The 18,424-nt window shown below is 40.8% G+C and overlaps 1 protein-coding gene across 1 annotated transcript; it reads left to right on the forward strand.

Annotated features, from left to right (window-relative positions):
* Nucleotides 1-1,402: 1,402 nt before the first annotated feature.
* On the forward strand, nucleotides 1,403-11,889 carry e2f2 (E2F transcription factor 2). Its single transcript, XM_030786286.1, has 7 exons — nucleotides 1,403-1,666; nucleotides 8,175-8,277; nucleotides 8,976-9,195; nucleotides 9,628-9,789; nucleotides 10,211-10,325; nucleotides 10,617-10,809; nucleotides 11,606-11,889. The coding sequence occupies exons 1-7, from the start codon at nucleotides 1,403-1,405 to the stop codon at nucleotides 11,887-11,889; spliced, it is 1,341 nt and encodes a 446-aa protein (XP_030642146.1).
* Nucleotides 11,890-18,424: the final 6,535 nt, after the last annotated feature.

The following is an 18,424-nucleotide window of genomic DNA, read 5'->3' on the forward strand; positions in this document are numbered from 1 at the left end:
TGGAAGTGTAAATGGGTTGGAATGTGCCTGTCTGCATAGAACTCTACCAAGATAATTATCCTGAAGTCCTACACAGACAAAACGTGGGTCTGGGGGTCTTGTTCAGGAAATACTCCCATGTGATTAAACTATTTATAATAGCCACGCCCAATACAGGTATTGCAAAGACTACATTTCTGCGAAGACATTTTTAAAATCTGAACTGAATCAATGAAACCTGGATTTGTGATGGAATTCATCTGTGCTCTAAGTATGATGCCAACAAAAATCTATGAATACATTTACGAGCCTGGCCACGTCATATGCTCATATAATCAAGAACTAGTGGTTCCAGGCAAAGTAAGAAGGCATTTGTTGACATTTTTACGTGGCCTTTTAAAAAGGGGCAGTTAATGGTGCTTTTCCATGTGAAGCACCAAGCTGTAGTGCTGTCATACTAGTCAACACAGCTTACATGTTTTATAGATTATAGAGATCCATGGCCCATACAGACACACTGATAGATAGATAGATAGATAGATAGATAGATAGATAGATAGATAGATAGATAGATAGATAGATAGATAGATAGATAGATAGATTGACTGATTGATTGACTGATTGATTGACTGATTGATTAAAGTAATATTTTGTTAAATATGAAAAGGAACGAATGTGGTACGTAAAGAACACAGTCTTTGTTCCAGGACGCTCAAATAAAACAACGCACTGTCCCTTTAAGCGGATATACGCCGAGCCCCAACTGTTCTATGCAAATTTATGCGGTATGAAACGCATTCAGCGTGCCATCCACCAATCACAGACTAGTTCAACCCGCGGGAAATCCAAATTTCGCGGCACGCAATTTGGCGCTAAAATAGTATTCGATTTCTTTGCTGATGTCAAAAGCCCAGTTCTCCTGTTGAAGTGGGGATCAGGACGAACAGGGACATTTGCGACCTCTTCCGATATCTGCGACATTCTGAGAAACATCCTGGTTTGTCAAGTACTTTGTCTCTAGAAGGCAGATGAACAAGCTCTGTTTTGGATATTTTAATATTTGCTTTCTTTGTGGTATATTTATTTTAAAATTTTAAAGTCTAAGCATAGTTTAGCCTTGTACTTTCTTGAACGAAGGGAAACGATATCAAGGTACTGCTCGCGGATATTTCAAGGACTTCTCCGAGTACCTTTTCATTGCATTATTTTAATCTATGCGTCACCCATCGGTTTTTAAACTGTTTGGGAGATTAATGCACATCAAAAATAAACGCTACTGACGTAACCTTTTTACCAGTTCGGTATTCGAACATACCGAGTTTTTTGTGCAATAGAAACTTTGCAGCAGTGCCACACAATACACAAGAAGCGACGAGTTATATCTTTAATAGCACTGCTGATTTTGTTTAATCAACCTTTCAACATGATGCGGATACCCAAAGGAGTTTCACCTGCTTCTGGAAGAGGTGTTGTTGGAATCTCATGTTCTCAGAAGAAAGTTTTGGCAGGAATGAAAACAGACCTTTTAAATACAGGCTTATCGAGCCCGCAGATGAATTCTGTACAGACTGGGTATTTCACCCAGCTCTGCAATACGACAGCTGCAGAGCAGAGAGCAAACTGTCTCTATGCAACCCCCCACGGACCTGAAGCCAAGCCAGTAAGGGCGTCCTCTGGTCGACTCCCGGTAAGCTCTTGCAATTTCGGTAATTGTTAATTTGTCGATTTACCAAGAGGCTGGGTGCAGAGAGATAATGTTTTTTTTTAATAACGAACCCATACGCTTCACGAGTATGTCTTCATTTATAATAGCACTAGCTGGCCTCCAGCACTGTAAGATGCTGCATCAGCTCTGGATTTTCTACTATCTGAATAGTCCTGCTAAGTTGTTTACTGAATGTTACTCTCTTACTATGTCGGATCCTTTGTAAAGTGAAGATTCCTTTCTTTCTTTCTCTCCTTTTTCTGTAAGAAAGTGACCATATATCAAATGCTCAATAGTAACGAATGAAGAATAACCAACCGTGGTAGAGAGTGAGGTTATGACACAGGGGTAGTGATAAGAGAGTTGTCGAAGACTTGTGAAACTGCATTGATGAGTGTTCCCCGGGGAGAGCGACACAGAAAGAAGAGAGGGGGCAGGGTAGTGTTATGTGCGACGCGAACAATATCCTTTATGGGGTAATTCTAATTGTCCTGCTCTCTACTTGTTGGAGGGATTCTCATCTTCTGTCATAAGCAATGAGAGACAAGGAAACGCTTCTCGACCCAGTATTGCCTATCGTGTGTCCGGTAGCTATTGCGTGACTTCGTATATCTATTTAGTGCAGAACTCTGAAGACCACTTATTTTATCATTTTTTTGTTGATCGTTCAGCTGTACAATTCATTACCCCATCACCCCATCTCGTTATGCCACCTGTCTATGCTGTGTACCACGAAACAAGTTCAACCTGTTTGTGTCAGTCCAAAGAAGTCAAAAAGGTCATAACTACTGCCCTAAGACTGCAAGGACCCTGTGGGATGTATTTTCTTGGCCAGATGCAGATAAACAAATGGGACTGATTAAAGACCCAGAGCACAGTGTGAACGCGGAGTGATAAAGGCACAGACTTCTGTGTCTCTACCAGCGGTACAGGCTCTGATAGTGGCTTAGTGGGTGTCATTTTCTTTGGGAAACCCATGATTACCACAAATGCTTGCTGTTCTGCCACACTAACCTCATCAAAACTGTTGTGTTTTGGCCAACATCAATGTATTTTGAGTCTGTCAAAGGACTAAATCATCATACTCCAGTAGGGCAATGAGGCCAAGGGTAAAAGAGTCTATTGATATGTCAGAATCTAGGTTACATTCACACCCATGGCAACTGAAGGGGGGGAGGGAGACAAACTCCGCTGGTCATAAATCTAAAAGAGAGTACAAGGATAGTCCAGAGGGAAAGCACAAGGCTGTGCTCCATGAGGATGTAGTGAGACTTCACAGTGTGTTGTAAATTATTTCTCATGTGCTTTTAACTCACTTCACCTGTGAGTGTCAAAGGCACTGGCCCTGCTGAGAACAGACGTTGTCTGTGCATTCCCCACCCTCATCACCACCTGAATCATAGTCTAAGTTTTCGGTTTGATTGTGGGGCTTCTACTCACAGTTTCCTCAACATGCTTTCAACACTGAAGTCCAATATTCAAATTATGCAGGAAATGCACATACTTGAATATGGTCTGAATTTTGCTCATCTGAAAACAGGAGACCTGTTAGGTTATTAGGTATATCTAGTTTATATATATATATATATATATATATATATATATATCTTTTGGGATTATGTGCACATGATGTTGATTTACTGTGGTATAAGAATATTTCCTTTAAAGAAGATAAGAGGGTTAATATTTTGTGGAGTAACATTGAAAGATGAAAGCAAGAGCAAAGGCCAAAAAGATTATTGGGTCTGTGTTTCACTGGTACACACGTGTAGAGTATATGAGGGGAAGTAATTATGAAATGATTTTCTTTTGATACGAGGAGGCCATAAAATTTAATAACCTACTGATGAAAAATGCAATTACAGGACCTAGCTTCTTCTACACCGAACACAAACTTAACCTTGATCATTTAATCAGTTTTTTTTTAGTTGTCTGTGGACAGGAACCAGGGTTCTGACTATTGTCTTTGTGTTTATGTAAAAGTGTGTTCTCTTGGAAACTGAGTAAAGATGATATTTTTCTCCCCTTGAATATTTTGTGACTGGTTCCCTCAAGTGTTGGTGCATTGTGGCAGACATTTACATTGGCCTGCAACAGCAGCTTCACCCCCAAAACACTTACACACACACACACACATAACAGGGTATTCGCCCAGTTTAAACCAGACACCTCCCCCCACACCTCATGCTTCTCCATTCACTCATGGTTTCTACCCACTTTTGTGTGAGATTGCCCATTTAGCCATTTGTTTACTCAACATCAGGAGGTCAAAAGCTGCAGCCTTGCCCGTCTCTGCCGCTAGAAAATCTGTCCCTCTTAAGCATGCTGCTCTCGGTGGGTTTCTACATTAAACCACCCCTGCACCCCATTCTTTCTCTCCTTTACTCTCTTTGATTTGCCCCAACCCCCCCTTCCCCCCACCCCCTCCTCCCAATGGTGGCATCAGTAATGTCAGAGCGTTGCATTAATTGTGCTTTGTGGTGGTGTGTATCTCTTGGGAGTGGTGCAGGTGTGGGATCACAGTCTTTTTTTTTTTTTTTCTTTAACACAGTGTTGTGTGTGGGCGTATCCAAACCAGTTTCACCATGACAAGAGAGCTGTTGTAAATGTTAGAAATGATGATTGAAAAGAAAGGTAAAGTCGTGCCAGAACCTCTCTGGGCTCTTGTCTTGTGACTAGGGGGAAGGGTTGAAATAATAAGTTGAGCAACAGAGAGAAGTAGTGAGGGGAAAGTAAGAGAGGAAGAGAGATTGGACAGGAAAGATATTCACACGTGTACTCGATTAGGGCGTTGTCAGTATTGTAAAATGAGGTACTTGTGAATGTGCAATCATTCTTTAAAACCTGTGCCACAGAACAATCGACAGTGCACTAGTTTCCCCCTAATGGTGAAACTGTGTGTTTGCATATGTAGTAGTATTGCAATTTAAGTCCATCTGTGATAATGAATCTGCTTTTGTTGGCACTGAACTTGTACATATTTTAAATTGAACAAAACATTACTGCAGGCGGTTTCTTGATTGCTTTAGTAGGCATCGTAGGAGATGTGTATGGCAGATATCTCTGCTATATCACAAAGCCAGGGGAGGACATTGAAACTGGAGCAGTTTTATTCCATGAAATGGAGTGTTTATTTATTAATCAGTAAATTTCTGTGGTTTTATAGTTTTTATCTCTGAAACTTGTTATGTAACAGATTAGCGTTCAGAACTTTAGTCACAAACTATGACACAAGTTTCAGAAGATTCAAGACCACAGCACATAATCAATTGGTACTTCCCCTACTTTACTGCTGGCTTTGTGTGCACATGCATGTGTGCTGGTGAATCTTTGGTGTAAACTTGGGGAACTGGTCTAAATTACCACCCCCTCTCCCCTACACACACACACCCAACAACCAGTGGGAATACTCCCTCATGCACAACAGATCACAAGTGAGACAGAGTCGGTGATGTCTGAGGGAATGTTTTCGCTGGGGAAACTGCAGGCACTTTAGTGAGCACTCTGGACAGATGATGATTCTTCACTAGTGCCTTTTTATCACTAGTCATAATGGGTTGAATTTGAGTTTAACTGTTTAGAAGCCACAGTCTTGGGCTCAGTGGCAGCCATTTTAACTCTTTCAGAAGTTGTGACTTTTTCTTCCCCTTCCTCCTCTTCGGCACTCTTGGCTAATATTTTCGCTTCTGTCTCAGAGGCATGCAGTAACTCTGAAACCACAGATCCTACTCCACCAAAATGGGATAAAGAAAAAGCCAATCCACACATACACAGCCTAGCAACTACATCGCATGAGTTAACTGTAGCAAAAACAAGGCGTTTTGGAGTTGACTTGGTAAAGCTGTGTGCACTTGTATGCATAAGAAACAGACAGTGAGGTGCCCTCAGTTTAGCATGGGAAATTGTACTATTTGGTTTGTCCAGATTCACTCTAATGGTATATGTTCACTATGGTTGCGGGACCTAGTGAGTGCATGTAGGAAACAGTAAGTGATAGAGCCCCCCACCCCCCTCCACCCCACCCCCTTCCCACCTGCCACGTGCTCTTTGGGGGTCCAGATATCTGTAACAGGTGGAAGTGTCGTTGAGGCCTCGAGACAATAACAGCCTTCTCCCTCATGCTGATGGGATCTAGAACCTTCTACCCAGCACATGCTCACGTCTGTTTTTTCCCCCTCCGCACTCATCAGTGTCTGGAAAATTGAGAGAAAATACTTTGAAATTTTTTTAGTGATTTTTTTTTTTTTTTTTTTGGATTTGACAGGAAGTTTTCATGCAATCTTCAATCCAAAGTGTTGGGGACTCCAAAGTGTTAGACCTTTATGTCTACATTTTGCTGTTATAACGTGAATAGGAATGATGGCAGCATATGGAAACTGAATTGGAAACATTTGCGTAGCCTAACAATAGGCTGTTTGGGCCCTGCAGGGCTGCAGTACATGCCAGTGTTTACCCTGAACCATGCACAGACACACCATATCAAGGTCATAACAAACCTTACCAAAATCCTGCCAGAGTATATTCCTTCACGAAGAGTATGACCCATACGGACAGTATCACTAGTCGTTAAGACATATTCTAATCAGTTTATGAAAATGATCAAGATTTTCAGGTTATGTGTTTGCATATGCTGGAGGTTTGTTTGTCGGCGTGTTGGAGGTTTGTTTGTTGGAGTGTCAATTACAGTCCATTTGCTTCAGCTGGAGACAAGCAGGGTTGTGTTACAGTGTGATGTTTGCTTTCCCTGCCATCCCTGTAAAAAACCCACAGCTCCATTTAACCAGCTCTACAGAGGGCTCAAACGTCCACTGAAGTCTGTACCAGAGCGCTTCAAAGTCTCTCAGGTGTGGGGTCGAGGGAGTAAGGAGTGGAATGGCTGGGGGGCTGGGGCATGGTTTTGGTAACTCACACAGCAGGCAATAATTACAAAGTGTAGTTCAAAACACGCGACTCATTAGCTTTGCCAACAATGCGTGGCTTTGTGAATGTGAGTGATAGGGAGAGCTTGCGCAAAACTCCAAGCTTTTTGATTTTTAGATAAGGTAGTTTAGCCAAGTAGGCTGTTTTGTGTAAGCTTGCAGGCATCCATGCATGCACGTGGCTGTGTGTCTAAGTGCATGCATGTCTTTGTGTGCTTCAGTGCATGCTGCAACCTGAATCTAACCAAATACTGAAGCCTAGTCGTCTCTCTTCCTCAGGGTTTAGCTCTCAGCGGGGGGTTTACACTCCCACTGAATACCTCACTAATGGATTTAAACTCCCACCTGACTGAAGCCTCGTGGAGAGAGTGTGTGTGTGTCTGCGCTTGTCAGCCCTTTGTGGGACTGACTAACTGTATGGTTCAATAGGTGACTGGGTTAGCAAGGTTGCTAAGTGTTGAGCTAATCATGTCTGCTGTAGCTGCAACATAAAGTAAGAATTCAGCCAATACCTTGTATGTGTGCATGCTCCAGGGAAGGAGGAATATGAAAAGAGACCATGGAGGCTGGGCTTTAGTGGATGTACTTCCTGCCGTTTTTGTCAGGGACTGGTTTGAATATTGGGTCTTTTACTTTTGTTCATTTCAAGTGTGTGTCAGATTTGAGGTGACGCTGCTGCAGTGTTGGCTGAACACTGAAGAACACAGAGTTATGCTAACTTGACAGTAACTTTTCTTTTTTTTTTGATTCGTAGTCAACAATAATGACTGAACTTTGATGAAGAACATTTACTGAAGTTAATGCAGTGATGCATGGAGAAATCGTTCTGAACTGAGCTCGAGTCTGTATCTACACACACACACACACACACACACAATTGGTTTTATTTTTCCTTCCTTTTTTTCTTGTTACGTTACTGTAACAAAACACTATGGGTAATGTAGTTCTCACACACAAACTTATAGTTTACCCCGTTTCCTTTAATAAATCTAATTGAGAACAATCAAACATATATTATCATCTAAAAGAACTAAACAATAATATCTAAATAAAGCTACACAGTACGTTCCCAAAATAAAAGTTACAACAGCTAGAAATGTAAATAAGCAAAAACAGCTATTCACCACATATGCTGTGAAAAATTGGAGCGGGTTAATTCCGTGAACCAGTTGGCTACAGTGCTACCCTAGCACAAGACACCCTTCTCAGCCCTCCCGTGTTTTACCCCATGGCAGGCATAGCTGAGGCTACATAAAATACGTCATTCCAAAGTCTAAACTCATTTCAGGACTTTGGTACAGTGAGCCAAACGGCAACAATGAAGAACACTCCAAGTATGTTCATCAGATACTCAATGAAAATCATAGAATATCTCAAATGCCTTTGGTCCTTTTTGCTTGCCAAGTGACAGTTATTGATAGTGCAAACATGTATAGCCAGTGTATTAGACTGTAATAGTGAGTATACTTTGTTAACATGAAGTGATGGTTTGCTGGTTATACGGAGTATCAGAAATTCTGCCATGTAATCCTTCCAAGCTAACCCAGAATCTTTGCTTCAATCATTTCCAGGCCAAGAGGAGGTTAGATTTAGAGGACCCCCTGTACCTCCCCGATTTCCGCACGCCAAAAGGGAAGGGCGGTATAGCCTCCGCCAGAATCCCTAGTCCAAAAAGTAAGTACCCCTGCAACTGGCTGAAACACTGAGAGTAAGTAAGGCAGCATTTCTTGCCAAATTAAGCCTTGAAGCTTGATTATCAAGCTTCGTATTTTTCAAGAAAGTAATGGTGTCGCTTAAAGCAGAAAACCTCAACGTTCAGAAAAAGAGAAGAGCTGTAAACGACCCTCTTGTTATGTCGAGAACATAATTCAATTTCACATCCAGACATTTGCTTTCTTGTCATTTCAATCCCTGAGGAGTGCCGTTTTTTGCAAAGCGTGTTGTATTGTTTTTATCCTCTGAGAAAATTCTTTTTCAAACATGATTTTCCGTGTTTAGTGTCACTGAGGTATTTCTTCTGTGCCCACATCATATTGTTTTTCTGAACTTTGGGTAACTGTTGTTTTAAGTGCTCTTTCAAAGTGACAAAACACCACAAGAAACATGAAAAGCCACAAAAGCACATCTGTGTTTTTTTTTTCTTCCTCCTTCTAAAGTGTGATGTAGACTGTGTAGATTTCAGAGAACTGTACCTTGTCTTTTGAAGTTTGAAAAAGCTTGACTTCCTGGGTCTCTTATACAAATCAAGAGCATGGAGTTGTGTGTAACTGTTCTGAGTGAAAAGTGTGTATGTGTGGAGTTAATTGTTGATATATCTTATGTGTATACTTTGATTAATTCATTTTATTACTTTTGTTATTCGTAACCTAAAGCCCCCAAGTCTCCAGGAGAGCGCACCCGTTACGACACCTCTCTGGGTCTTCTCACGAAAAAGTTTGTGGGTCTGCTCAGGGAGTCTGCAGATGGGGTTCTGGATCTGAACTGGGCCACAGAAGTTCTGGAGGTCCAGAAACGGAGAATCTATGATATCACTAATGTCCTTGAAGGCGTTCAGCTCATACGCAAAAAATCAAAGAACAATATCCAGTGGATGTGAGTACAAAGTACAGATATAAGTGTTTGACCTTCTTGTGAATTATTAAGGGGAAATTTGTTCATTACATTGCAAAGGTGGGTTTAAACAAGTCAGAAATACTGCACTTTTTGGAATAATCTTTTATAACATGTTAATACACTATCAGCATGATCCTAATTACTTCACAGTGATTTATAGTATGTTATGAATCCAGTCTCTTTTACACTATTAGCATACACAAGAAAACAACAGTGACTCAAAAAAGTTTGTTTGGAGTCAACTGCTATGTTAGCTTTGGAGTTAATAATTAATGTATTACTAGGAGTAGGATAACGTACATCAAAAACTGAATGGCCTTTTCAAATTGTCCTTTAGGTCTTATAAACAGACAGTTGATTTGTCAGTGTTTCACCATTTCATGATTTTAACTGTTTGTGTGTCTTTGTCAGGGTTGGAGGTGTCTTTGAAGGCTCAGCGGGAGGCTCAGAGAAATCACATCAATTGAAGAGAGAGTTGGGAGAGCTGGAGAGACAAGAGAAAGTTCTGGATAACCTGATTCAGACCAGTACCGCCCAATTACGAGAGCTCACAGAGCACAAAGATAACCAAAGATATCCTTTCAGGCTTGTTTGTGTGTCTGTTCTTAGCGAAAGGATGTGGGGACAGGGAACAACTCACGTTTTGTTGACACAGCTTTCGACCAAGGGAGTACGAGCACGAGCACAGACATGCTAGCGTACATCCTGACTCTGAAACCGCAGGGCCAACAAAAGAAAGTCAAATGATGCCTCCCCACGTCTGTCACCTTACGATGCTCTGAAAAATGACCCACGTCAATGGCTAAACTTTCATTTGTTCCTCGCACACCGCACAGTACAAAAATATGTTTTAAAAAGTGTAAACAGATAAATGAAGTTTTTCAGAGTTGGTAGCAAAACACAGTCTCTTGAAAGTTCAATTTAATAATCTGCAATATTGTCAGATAGTAAGTATTATTCTGCTTTGTGGCTGTTTACCCTTAACTCCAAGCACATTAGGCTATGTCACCTACCAGGACATCCGCTCCATAGCCAGTCTTCAGGACCAGACAGTGATAGCTGTCAAAGCCCCATCAGAAACAAAACTGGAGGTACCAGAGGCTTCAGGGGTGGGTCTTTCGCTTTTCTCCTCTCTGTCTTTTTCTCCTCCTATTTCCCCTTCTCTCACATAAAACTGGGAGGCTGACCTGTTACCTGCTAACTTCCGTCTATATCGTTTTCACGCTCTATATGTACATACACATTGTTTCATACACATTCATGTTTAATATTAGATTGACTCATTTTTCCAAACCCAGATTCTATGTAATGAGGTATTTCAGCCTCCTAAATGCTCACCCCCCCCCAATCTCAGTAAAGTTATTTTATTTCACTAATCTCTAAATTTTCTGTGTTAAAAGGGCTCTCTGCAGATCTACCTAAAAAGCAAAAACGGCCCCATTGAAGTATACCTCTGCCCAGAGGAAGGGCTGCAGGATGCCAGCCCAGTCAAAGGCACCACACCAAGGAAAGAGTATTCTCAGCCTCTTGCCACATCTGCCAACACCACTATCCTCTCCAATCACTACGCAGCCAAACAGGAGCCTTTGGAAGGTAGGGAGTAGGATTGAGAGAGAGAGAGGAATGTTCATGCAATGGTCTTTTTTTGTCTTCTTGTTATTAAGGGGCTGTTTTTGCCCTTTGGTTTCTGTTCAGATCAAAAAGGGTCCTTTATTTATTTATTTATTTGTTTGTTTATTTTATTGCCAGGGTCTGCTATAAAGTGCAGTACTTTGGGTGGTGTTGCAGCTACATACAGTAATTCCCTTGGGCAATCATTGCAGCGTTGTGTTTCAGAGTTTTTTGATGCTGCACACAAAAGAGAATCCATAGAATGGTATTGTTCTGTGGACTGTATGTACAGAATATGATAAATTATGTATAATTTGGAATACAGTAACTGTATCTGAAATGTTCATGAATGTATAGTGTAAATATTAATAATATATGTTTTGGCAGGTGTTTGTGTACATGCACTAGCATAGAAGTGTTTTGTTGTTTTTGTTTTTGTTTTTTTTTCGAAGAAAATACTGCCTTGGTCAAGTCTGTTATCCTCCGAAATCCACTGTTTTTCACTTCCATAAAACTAAGTATATTATGGGCACTTTTGATCCAGTTGTAATTCACTCTCTTATTTTGAGAAAACTTTGCTGAACTTAGCAATGGCACTTATGCAACAGACAGCTCCTTAATGTCTACATGCTACATGCTTGTTTTGTTTTCTGCCTGTTTCGAAGGGCGCTTCGGAGAAAAGTGTCCGCTAAATAGAATAACTGTAATGTCAGCGTAACATGTTTTATTTTGAGGAGCTGTTAATATGAAGCCGAACCCTCTGTGTCACCCTTTATAGGTGCACTTTCCAAACCCCACCTGACCACAGGCAGCAGTAGCAGTGCAAGTACCACCACAAGCTCTCTCCTGGATGTAGAGGGCATTCTTGGTTTGCCCCCTAGTCTGCTCCAGATCACTGAGGACCAGCTCCCTGGAACAGCCTTCGGACCTGACTCAGCCGGTCCCTTCGTAAGCTTCTCACCCCCCCTCGATCATGATGACTACCTTTGGGGACTGGAGGATGGAGAGGGGGTGTCTGACCTTTTTGACGCTTATGACCTCGGTGACCTTCTGAAAAGCTAAGTTGGGCCTGTTTCAGGTGAATGCAAGAGGGCTGAGTACTTGTTTAACAAGAGACCGCCCCCTGGAGGCCGCCTGAAGCACTGTTGCAAACACACTATGAAGCCATCACTATTTCTTGCTTTAGCCATATCATGGTTAGAACTATTTTTCTTAAGTAGTATGTATGTCAATGATATTTCTTATTGAATCTATTTTTGTAAGATATTTTGGCTAAATTCCAAAATTTATTTTTTATACATTCAGTTATTGGTTACTGTTTCAAGTAGTGCTGATTTTTTGGGGAGGGGGAAACAAACAAAAACCTCACAACAGATTTTATAGATACGGAACAGATTTTACATGTGCAGAAACCTTGGTTGTTTTGGGGTAGGGAAGTTAAACTCAGGAATTTTGGTGTCTCTCCAAACTGAATGTTAGTTATTCTCTGTCTGTAGAGGGCAGCAGAGGGCAGATTTAGACTCCAGTTGGCCAGTTTGAACCTGTGTGGTCTACTGTTAATGTTATCCTTTCAAGACATGCAATGTGAATAAAAATGTGACATTCGAGTATAGTGTGGAAAGGGGATCAAGAGACGTTATTAGGTTTGGGTTTAGGTGTTTCACGAGCCTGTATATGAAGAGAGCGACTGCAGAGCAGTTGGTGAGACTAAAAGCTTTACCTTGACTGTTGGACAGTGAATGCCCTGTTGCTATGGCAGTTGTTTTGCATATTCCACTGGTTATTGTAAGTAATACCAGGCTGTGTCCAAAGATACATGGTTTTACCAGTAACACATACACACATATCTACCTGTCAACATGAACTGAGAGCACAGCATCATGCTATCAGCTGTGACTTTGGCAGCTAAATTTCACATTTCTCAAACTGAAGTCTAATGTTCTATTTTTAATTGTTTAACGTCCATATTAATGGATAACTTTTTTTTCTGCTGAACTGAAATGATACAGTATTCAGAAAGTGCTGTAAAAAAAAAAAAAAAAATAAGAGGCCTCCTTCAGTATCCTGTTTTATTTAGCAGAAATTTTTTTTGATATTGGAAGAGAACTAAACTGTTCAGTTTACTGGTTGGAGAACAAAGAGACTTTGTTCGCACCATTTGAATGGAACAGTTTTCCCCACCTGTGATGTGTGTGTTATAGCAGGGACTACAGAACAGGCTCCTTTCAGTATGTTCCTTGTTAAAATCAAATGTGTTTAGAAAATTTTGGGACAATTGAGTCTTTCAAATCTTGGGCCTCTGGTCCAAATATGTGGATACAAACTCCTTACGAGGAGTTTAAAATTTGTAGGTGCTTTATTTAAACACTTACAACCTCAAGTCCCAGGGTTTATTTAATGTACTCATCCTCTGCATGGAATGAGTCAATTGTCCTGTCCTAACAAACTTGAAATCTGTGTTCTTTTGGTGTGTGTGGGGGGAGGGTTGGGGGTGTGTACCAGAGTTTGGGTAAATTGGTTGTAGCTCCAGAAAAAATTTAGGGGTGTCAGCGGTGTAGTTTTTGTTTTTATTTTTATTTTTTTTGATAAGCATTATGTTTTGTATCTGTACAGAATTGTTTTGTATTTATGCTTAATGTTTGTATTTGAAGGAAAATGGAATGTTTTAGAAATAGTGAAATGTCATTTTTAAAGGAACATCTGTAAGACTTGCAGCACTTAAGATTCTGAAATATTGTGGTGTATTAAAAACAAACAAACATACAAAAAAAAACCCCAATAAAACCCTGGTGCAAGAAGATCCTGTCTAACTTCTTTTTGTTGTCATTTATATAGGTGTTTTGTCTGTGGATATGATGTGATTCTGGTGTGATCTACTACTTTACTAGCTCATGTTGTCTACTGCTCCACCTTGAACCTCCACTATGTCCTTGCCCTTTTTTGCTTTTTATTATCTGTCTTTTATACCTTTGTATTCCACTTTGGCTGTGTAGAGTTCATATTTCTTAAAATGCAGATGTGCCAGCTGGGAGCGCACACAGTCGCAAACGTGACAAAGGAATGCTGACAAGTCCGACAGTGACGTTCCCACGAGCTGAGTGAAAAGGGTGCATGACAGTTGACACCGGTAAAATCCAGGCGAGTATTTCACTTTTGACAGGTAGACAAAACCTCCAAAGATACTCACAGTGCATCTGTCTTAATGTGAGCTAACTGTCACCATGGCAACAAGACAAAAGATCGCAGGGATCAAATAAATAGTGAGGGGTCGTGTCGCCGATGTTTTTGTGCGTGTGATGTGCAAACAGCCAGGTTAGAATGCCTGTTTGTTTTGGGTAGACACTCGGAGTAGAAAAGGACATTTTCTTACTCTACCCTACAGAAAATAGGAAGGTCTACCATCCTATACTGCTTTCCTGATTTTATTAAAATGAAGATGGTTATATTTATATTTGACAGTTGAATGGATGTTTGCGGTTCCCAGGACTGTCTTTTCCTTAAAAGTATTTGATTTGATTTTCCTATTCATATTTGTGTTCCACTTGCTTAGCTATACCTCACATGTTCCCTCAGATACATATAGGAAAGTTCACCCGTTTGTTTCATTTTTATATGTTAAAATGGCTGAGACTAATGAGCTCAGACGGGCTCTAAAGACATGCACAGACATGTTCACCATTGCTCCCACTTTGATAGCAATAAGCAGGAACCCACTGAGCAACTGCCAAAACAGCCCTGGAATGCTAGACTAGCAGAGCTGCTTTTATTTACAGCTTTTATGAGTAGTAACAAAACTGATTTTCACTGTGTCACTTAGTGTCAGATTAATGTAAAGGACCTCTTGTATCAAACACATGATGCATTACAAAGGTTCAGGGCACACTGTGTTTAGTTGAACTGAGTTACAAACATATTCAGCATTTAAATGATGAGTCCAGTGGTAATATGCTAATTTTTTTGGGGGGGGGGGGGGCACAGATTTAATGGAAACTACTCAGTTTTTAATAGTATTTTTATTATGAAATTGAGCATAGTTTTGCTCATCTTAACCGGAGTCAGAGATCCATGTGAGATAAAGCCAGTCTTTCCTGTGTGTTCAAATCTGCAGCCACAAAGTCTATTCAAAAATGGATTAATACTTCCATCCATATTATTGTCTTGTCAAATGCACATTTGTGCAGTAAGCTCTGCCTGTTTTTATGAACGTAAAGCAACTGACCTCTGTGAGGAAAAACTGCAAATTTTGATTAAATTTGACCAAAAATGTATTTTACATGTTTGCACCATGTGTTCAACATGAATTATAGCTTGGTTTGTAGGACGGATATTTAATTCTTCTGGATGGCAACACCCTCATAACAAATTTGTTCATGAAGAAAGCAAACAAAAAAAAAAAGGAAAATGTTTGTGTGCTTGTACACTAAACCCTTCCTAAGGCATACATAAAACCTGCTGAGTGAAGGTCAAAATATAAAGTGACAAACTTACATCTCTGTATATGTATGATGACAGCCATGTTGAGAAGCAACTGTCAAAACACGCACGACAAGGAGTAGTCGGTATTGTTTTTTCTCATTGAAACCAAAAACAATATGACTCTCTCTCTCTCTCCCTCTCTCTCTCTCTCTCTTTTTTTTTAGTGTCAACATGAATGGGGTTTGAATGAAACGTCACTGATTTCAAAGTGCACTATGACTTTTTGTAACTGTGTGAGCATACCGGAACGCCAGTAGATGCACTTGTATGCTTTGAGAACTTCTTCATGGTGCTATTGCTTTTAAGCCATGAGTTGTGTAAGGGCATGTAGAATAATATGAATGTAGAATAATATGAACATACCTTTGCAACATCAGGAGCTCTGAGGGAACATGAATGCGTTGCTTCACTAGACGCTTTGCTATTATTTCACTAAGATAACTCTTAAATAATAACGAAGCTCCCTCGAGCTCAGTTTCTATCCTCTCCTTCTCTCTTTTTCTCTTTTTCTCTCTCTCTCCCTCTATCCATGACCCTGCGAGAGAACGGATCCATTTTACGGTAAATACAGGCCCCTTCAGCTGTCATTCTCTGATAAACGATAGCTCTTCTCGCGAGCCTGAATCAACAGCTCTCGCCTGTTTGGATGGGAGGGCCCCTCTGCTGGGAATTTCTGGTTCCTTACTGTAAACTCTACAGAAATGAGCATGGCCCACCACAGCTCCCTATGGCACTGTGCACTGTCTTTCAACCTCAGGCCCCACCCCTAAACATTGATTGGACAGTTCCTTTGACATGCAACAATGTGAGGCCAGAGACAGCAAACGTGCATCTCATGAAGTTTAGAGAGAATTGGAAATCGCAAAGAGAGAAATGGTTAAAAGGAGGGAGAAAATGAGTGGGAGGGAGAGGGAACACAGGGAGAGAGAGAGAGAGAGAGGAGGACAAGGAGGTGAGTCATCACAGATTTGAATCTAAAACAGCAGAGCAAGACAAGGAACGTTTGTAAACTTTTTGTCAATACCCATTTTTTTTTCTCCCAAACTCACCCACCACTTCCTTTCTTACCCTCACTCACACTCTCTTACACACTCACCCAAACTCTCACTCCTACACCCACTTTTTCTCTTCCTCTCCACCACTCTCCCTTTCTTTGAAATACTACCCCCTATTTTCCTTCGGCAATGTTGGTCACAGACCTAACCCCTTGCTTTCTCAGTGGCTAAACAGCCCAGTTCACTCAACTCATAATAATGGTCCCCGGCAGCCTCACAAAGAGTGGGCCTCTCTCCACAAGCCTCACGCAGGAGATTGAAGGAAAGCATTGTTTGGCCACAGGCCTCACCATTACATCAACAATTGTGTATGGAGCCAAGTGAAGCCACCCCAAGAGAACTGAGAGCAGGAGGGTAGGAGGTTAGGGGGGTTAGCGGTTTGTAATTGGCCCAGCAAACCAATTTAATGGATTTAGAGGTTCGCTTGATGTTAACTAGGTCACAACACGTACTTATTTGGTTCAGTGGTGTTATTTGCCCCCCCCCCCCTCCCTTTTTTTTAAATCCATTTCACCACATTTAGTGGCCCTGCTGAAGTTGTCTGCACCTTTTTCTGAGGAAAGGAAAATGGAGTCTTGTCATGACAGGCGTGAAAAACAAAAACATTTGTAATTGCTAGCAGAACTCTCACTAACAGAGAATGACTTCAACTCTCCCTAGAGTGTAGTCATTTTTTCAATCCTACCTAGCAAAAAGAAGGGCCCCCGAGTCACTCCCCAATCTTCGTTATGGCTGAAACATGCATGAAATATGTTGTTTGGGGAGAGGAGTGGGATTCTGCAAAAGATTAATATATTTATAGTGTTTCCTCTTGACTCATAGCAAAACATAGAAAACTCTCCTACACACAGGCAACCAGATTCTTCTGTTTCACTACACAAATAAAACAAATTGAATCCATCCAAAGTATATCGTGCCTGTTTTGAAGAAAGTTGAAATAATGACTGTGTTAAGGGCTGAAAAACATTCTGAAAATAGTTCCTTGCAAAACACTGAATTATGACAGGGGTACATTCCAAAGATACATGAAAGAATGTTGGTTGCGGTTGATACTTTCTAAAAGTAATACAGTTTGATTTGATTGCAATGTGACTTGCAATACATTATTAAACAACTGAGTGCATTGTCCAGCATACACACACACAAACACACACGCATGCAAATCAAAAACCTGCCACAGTTACTGGACAATCACGCAGCTCAATTATTACCATAATTTTCTTGTTTTGTTTCACCAATATCAAGGTCCTGTTGTCTGTCATAAACGAAGGGCATTACTCTCATCAGTTCTGGCCTCCAGCACTCTGCTTTTTACATAGAATTAGAAAGGTAGAGTCACTACATGTCTGTGGTTGACTGCTGTAAATTAAACTCCTTCATTTTAGTGAGTCTTACACTAACAAATACTGTTTGCATCACTCTGGAAATTATATTACCAAAACCATCATGTCAATTCTGCCATAAAGTAAAATGTCTACTGTATCAGAAAGGCTAAAGGCCAGAGGCAAAGCCTCATGGGTAAAAACAGCATCAAAGCTTCAAAATGTGTGATGGGCGTCACACTCTCTGAGCTGTAATTTGAAACTGTATTGTTAATAAGGGGCCAGCACAGGTGAGGTGTATACCTGTGCTGAAGCCTTAGCAGGCAAAGGTATGCTTGACTCTCCTGCAGGGGAGGTGGGGCAGACTGGCAGACCTCTTCTGTTGTTACAGTATTTTTCCTTTCAGAATAGCCCTGGTATATCGAGACAATGTGTAAGCATTACCATATTTCTAAGGAAGAAGACTTAAACATATTAAATACATTAAAAATAAGGGGTTGTTGCTTTTTAAGTCATTATAATGGCCATAGTGTCATGACGCTTCTCAACACAGAATCATTTTGTGAACTGAGAACATTGTTAAGTAAACACTTCAGTAGAACTGTGACCCATCGGTAAACAGACTTTTTCGAGTTTTGGCACGGTATTTATTAAGTACAATACAGTGCCCTTACCGCTTATTTAGAGAAGAGGTGCTGTCTTTGCAATTACAGAGCAATAGGCTTCATATGCAAAGCGCGTCTC

This window comes from Chanos chanos, chromosome 10 (genome assembly GCF_902362185.1).
Source record: "Chanos chanos chromosome 10, fChaCha1.1, whole genome shotgun sequence".
Taxonomy (NCBI): Eukaryota; Metazoa; Chordata; class Actinopteri; order Gonorynchiformes; family Chanidae; genus Chanos; species Chanos chanos.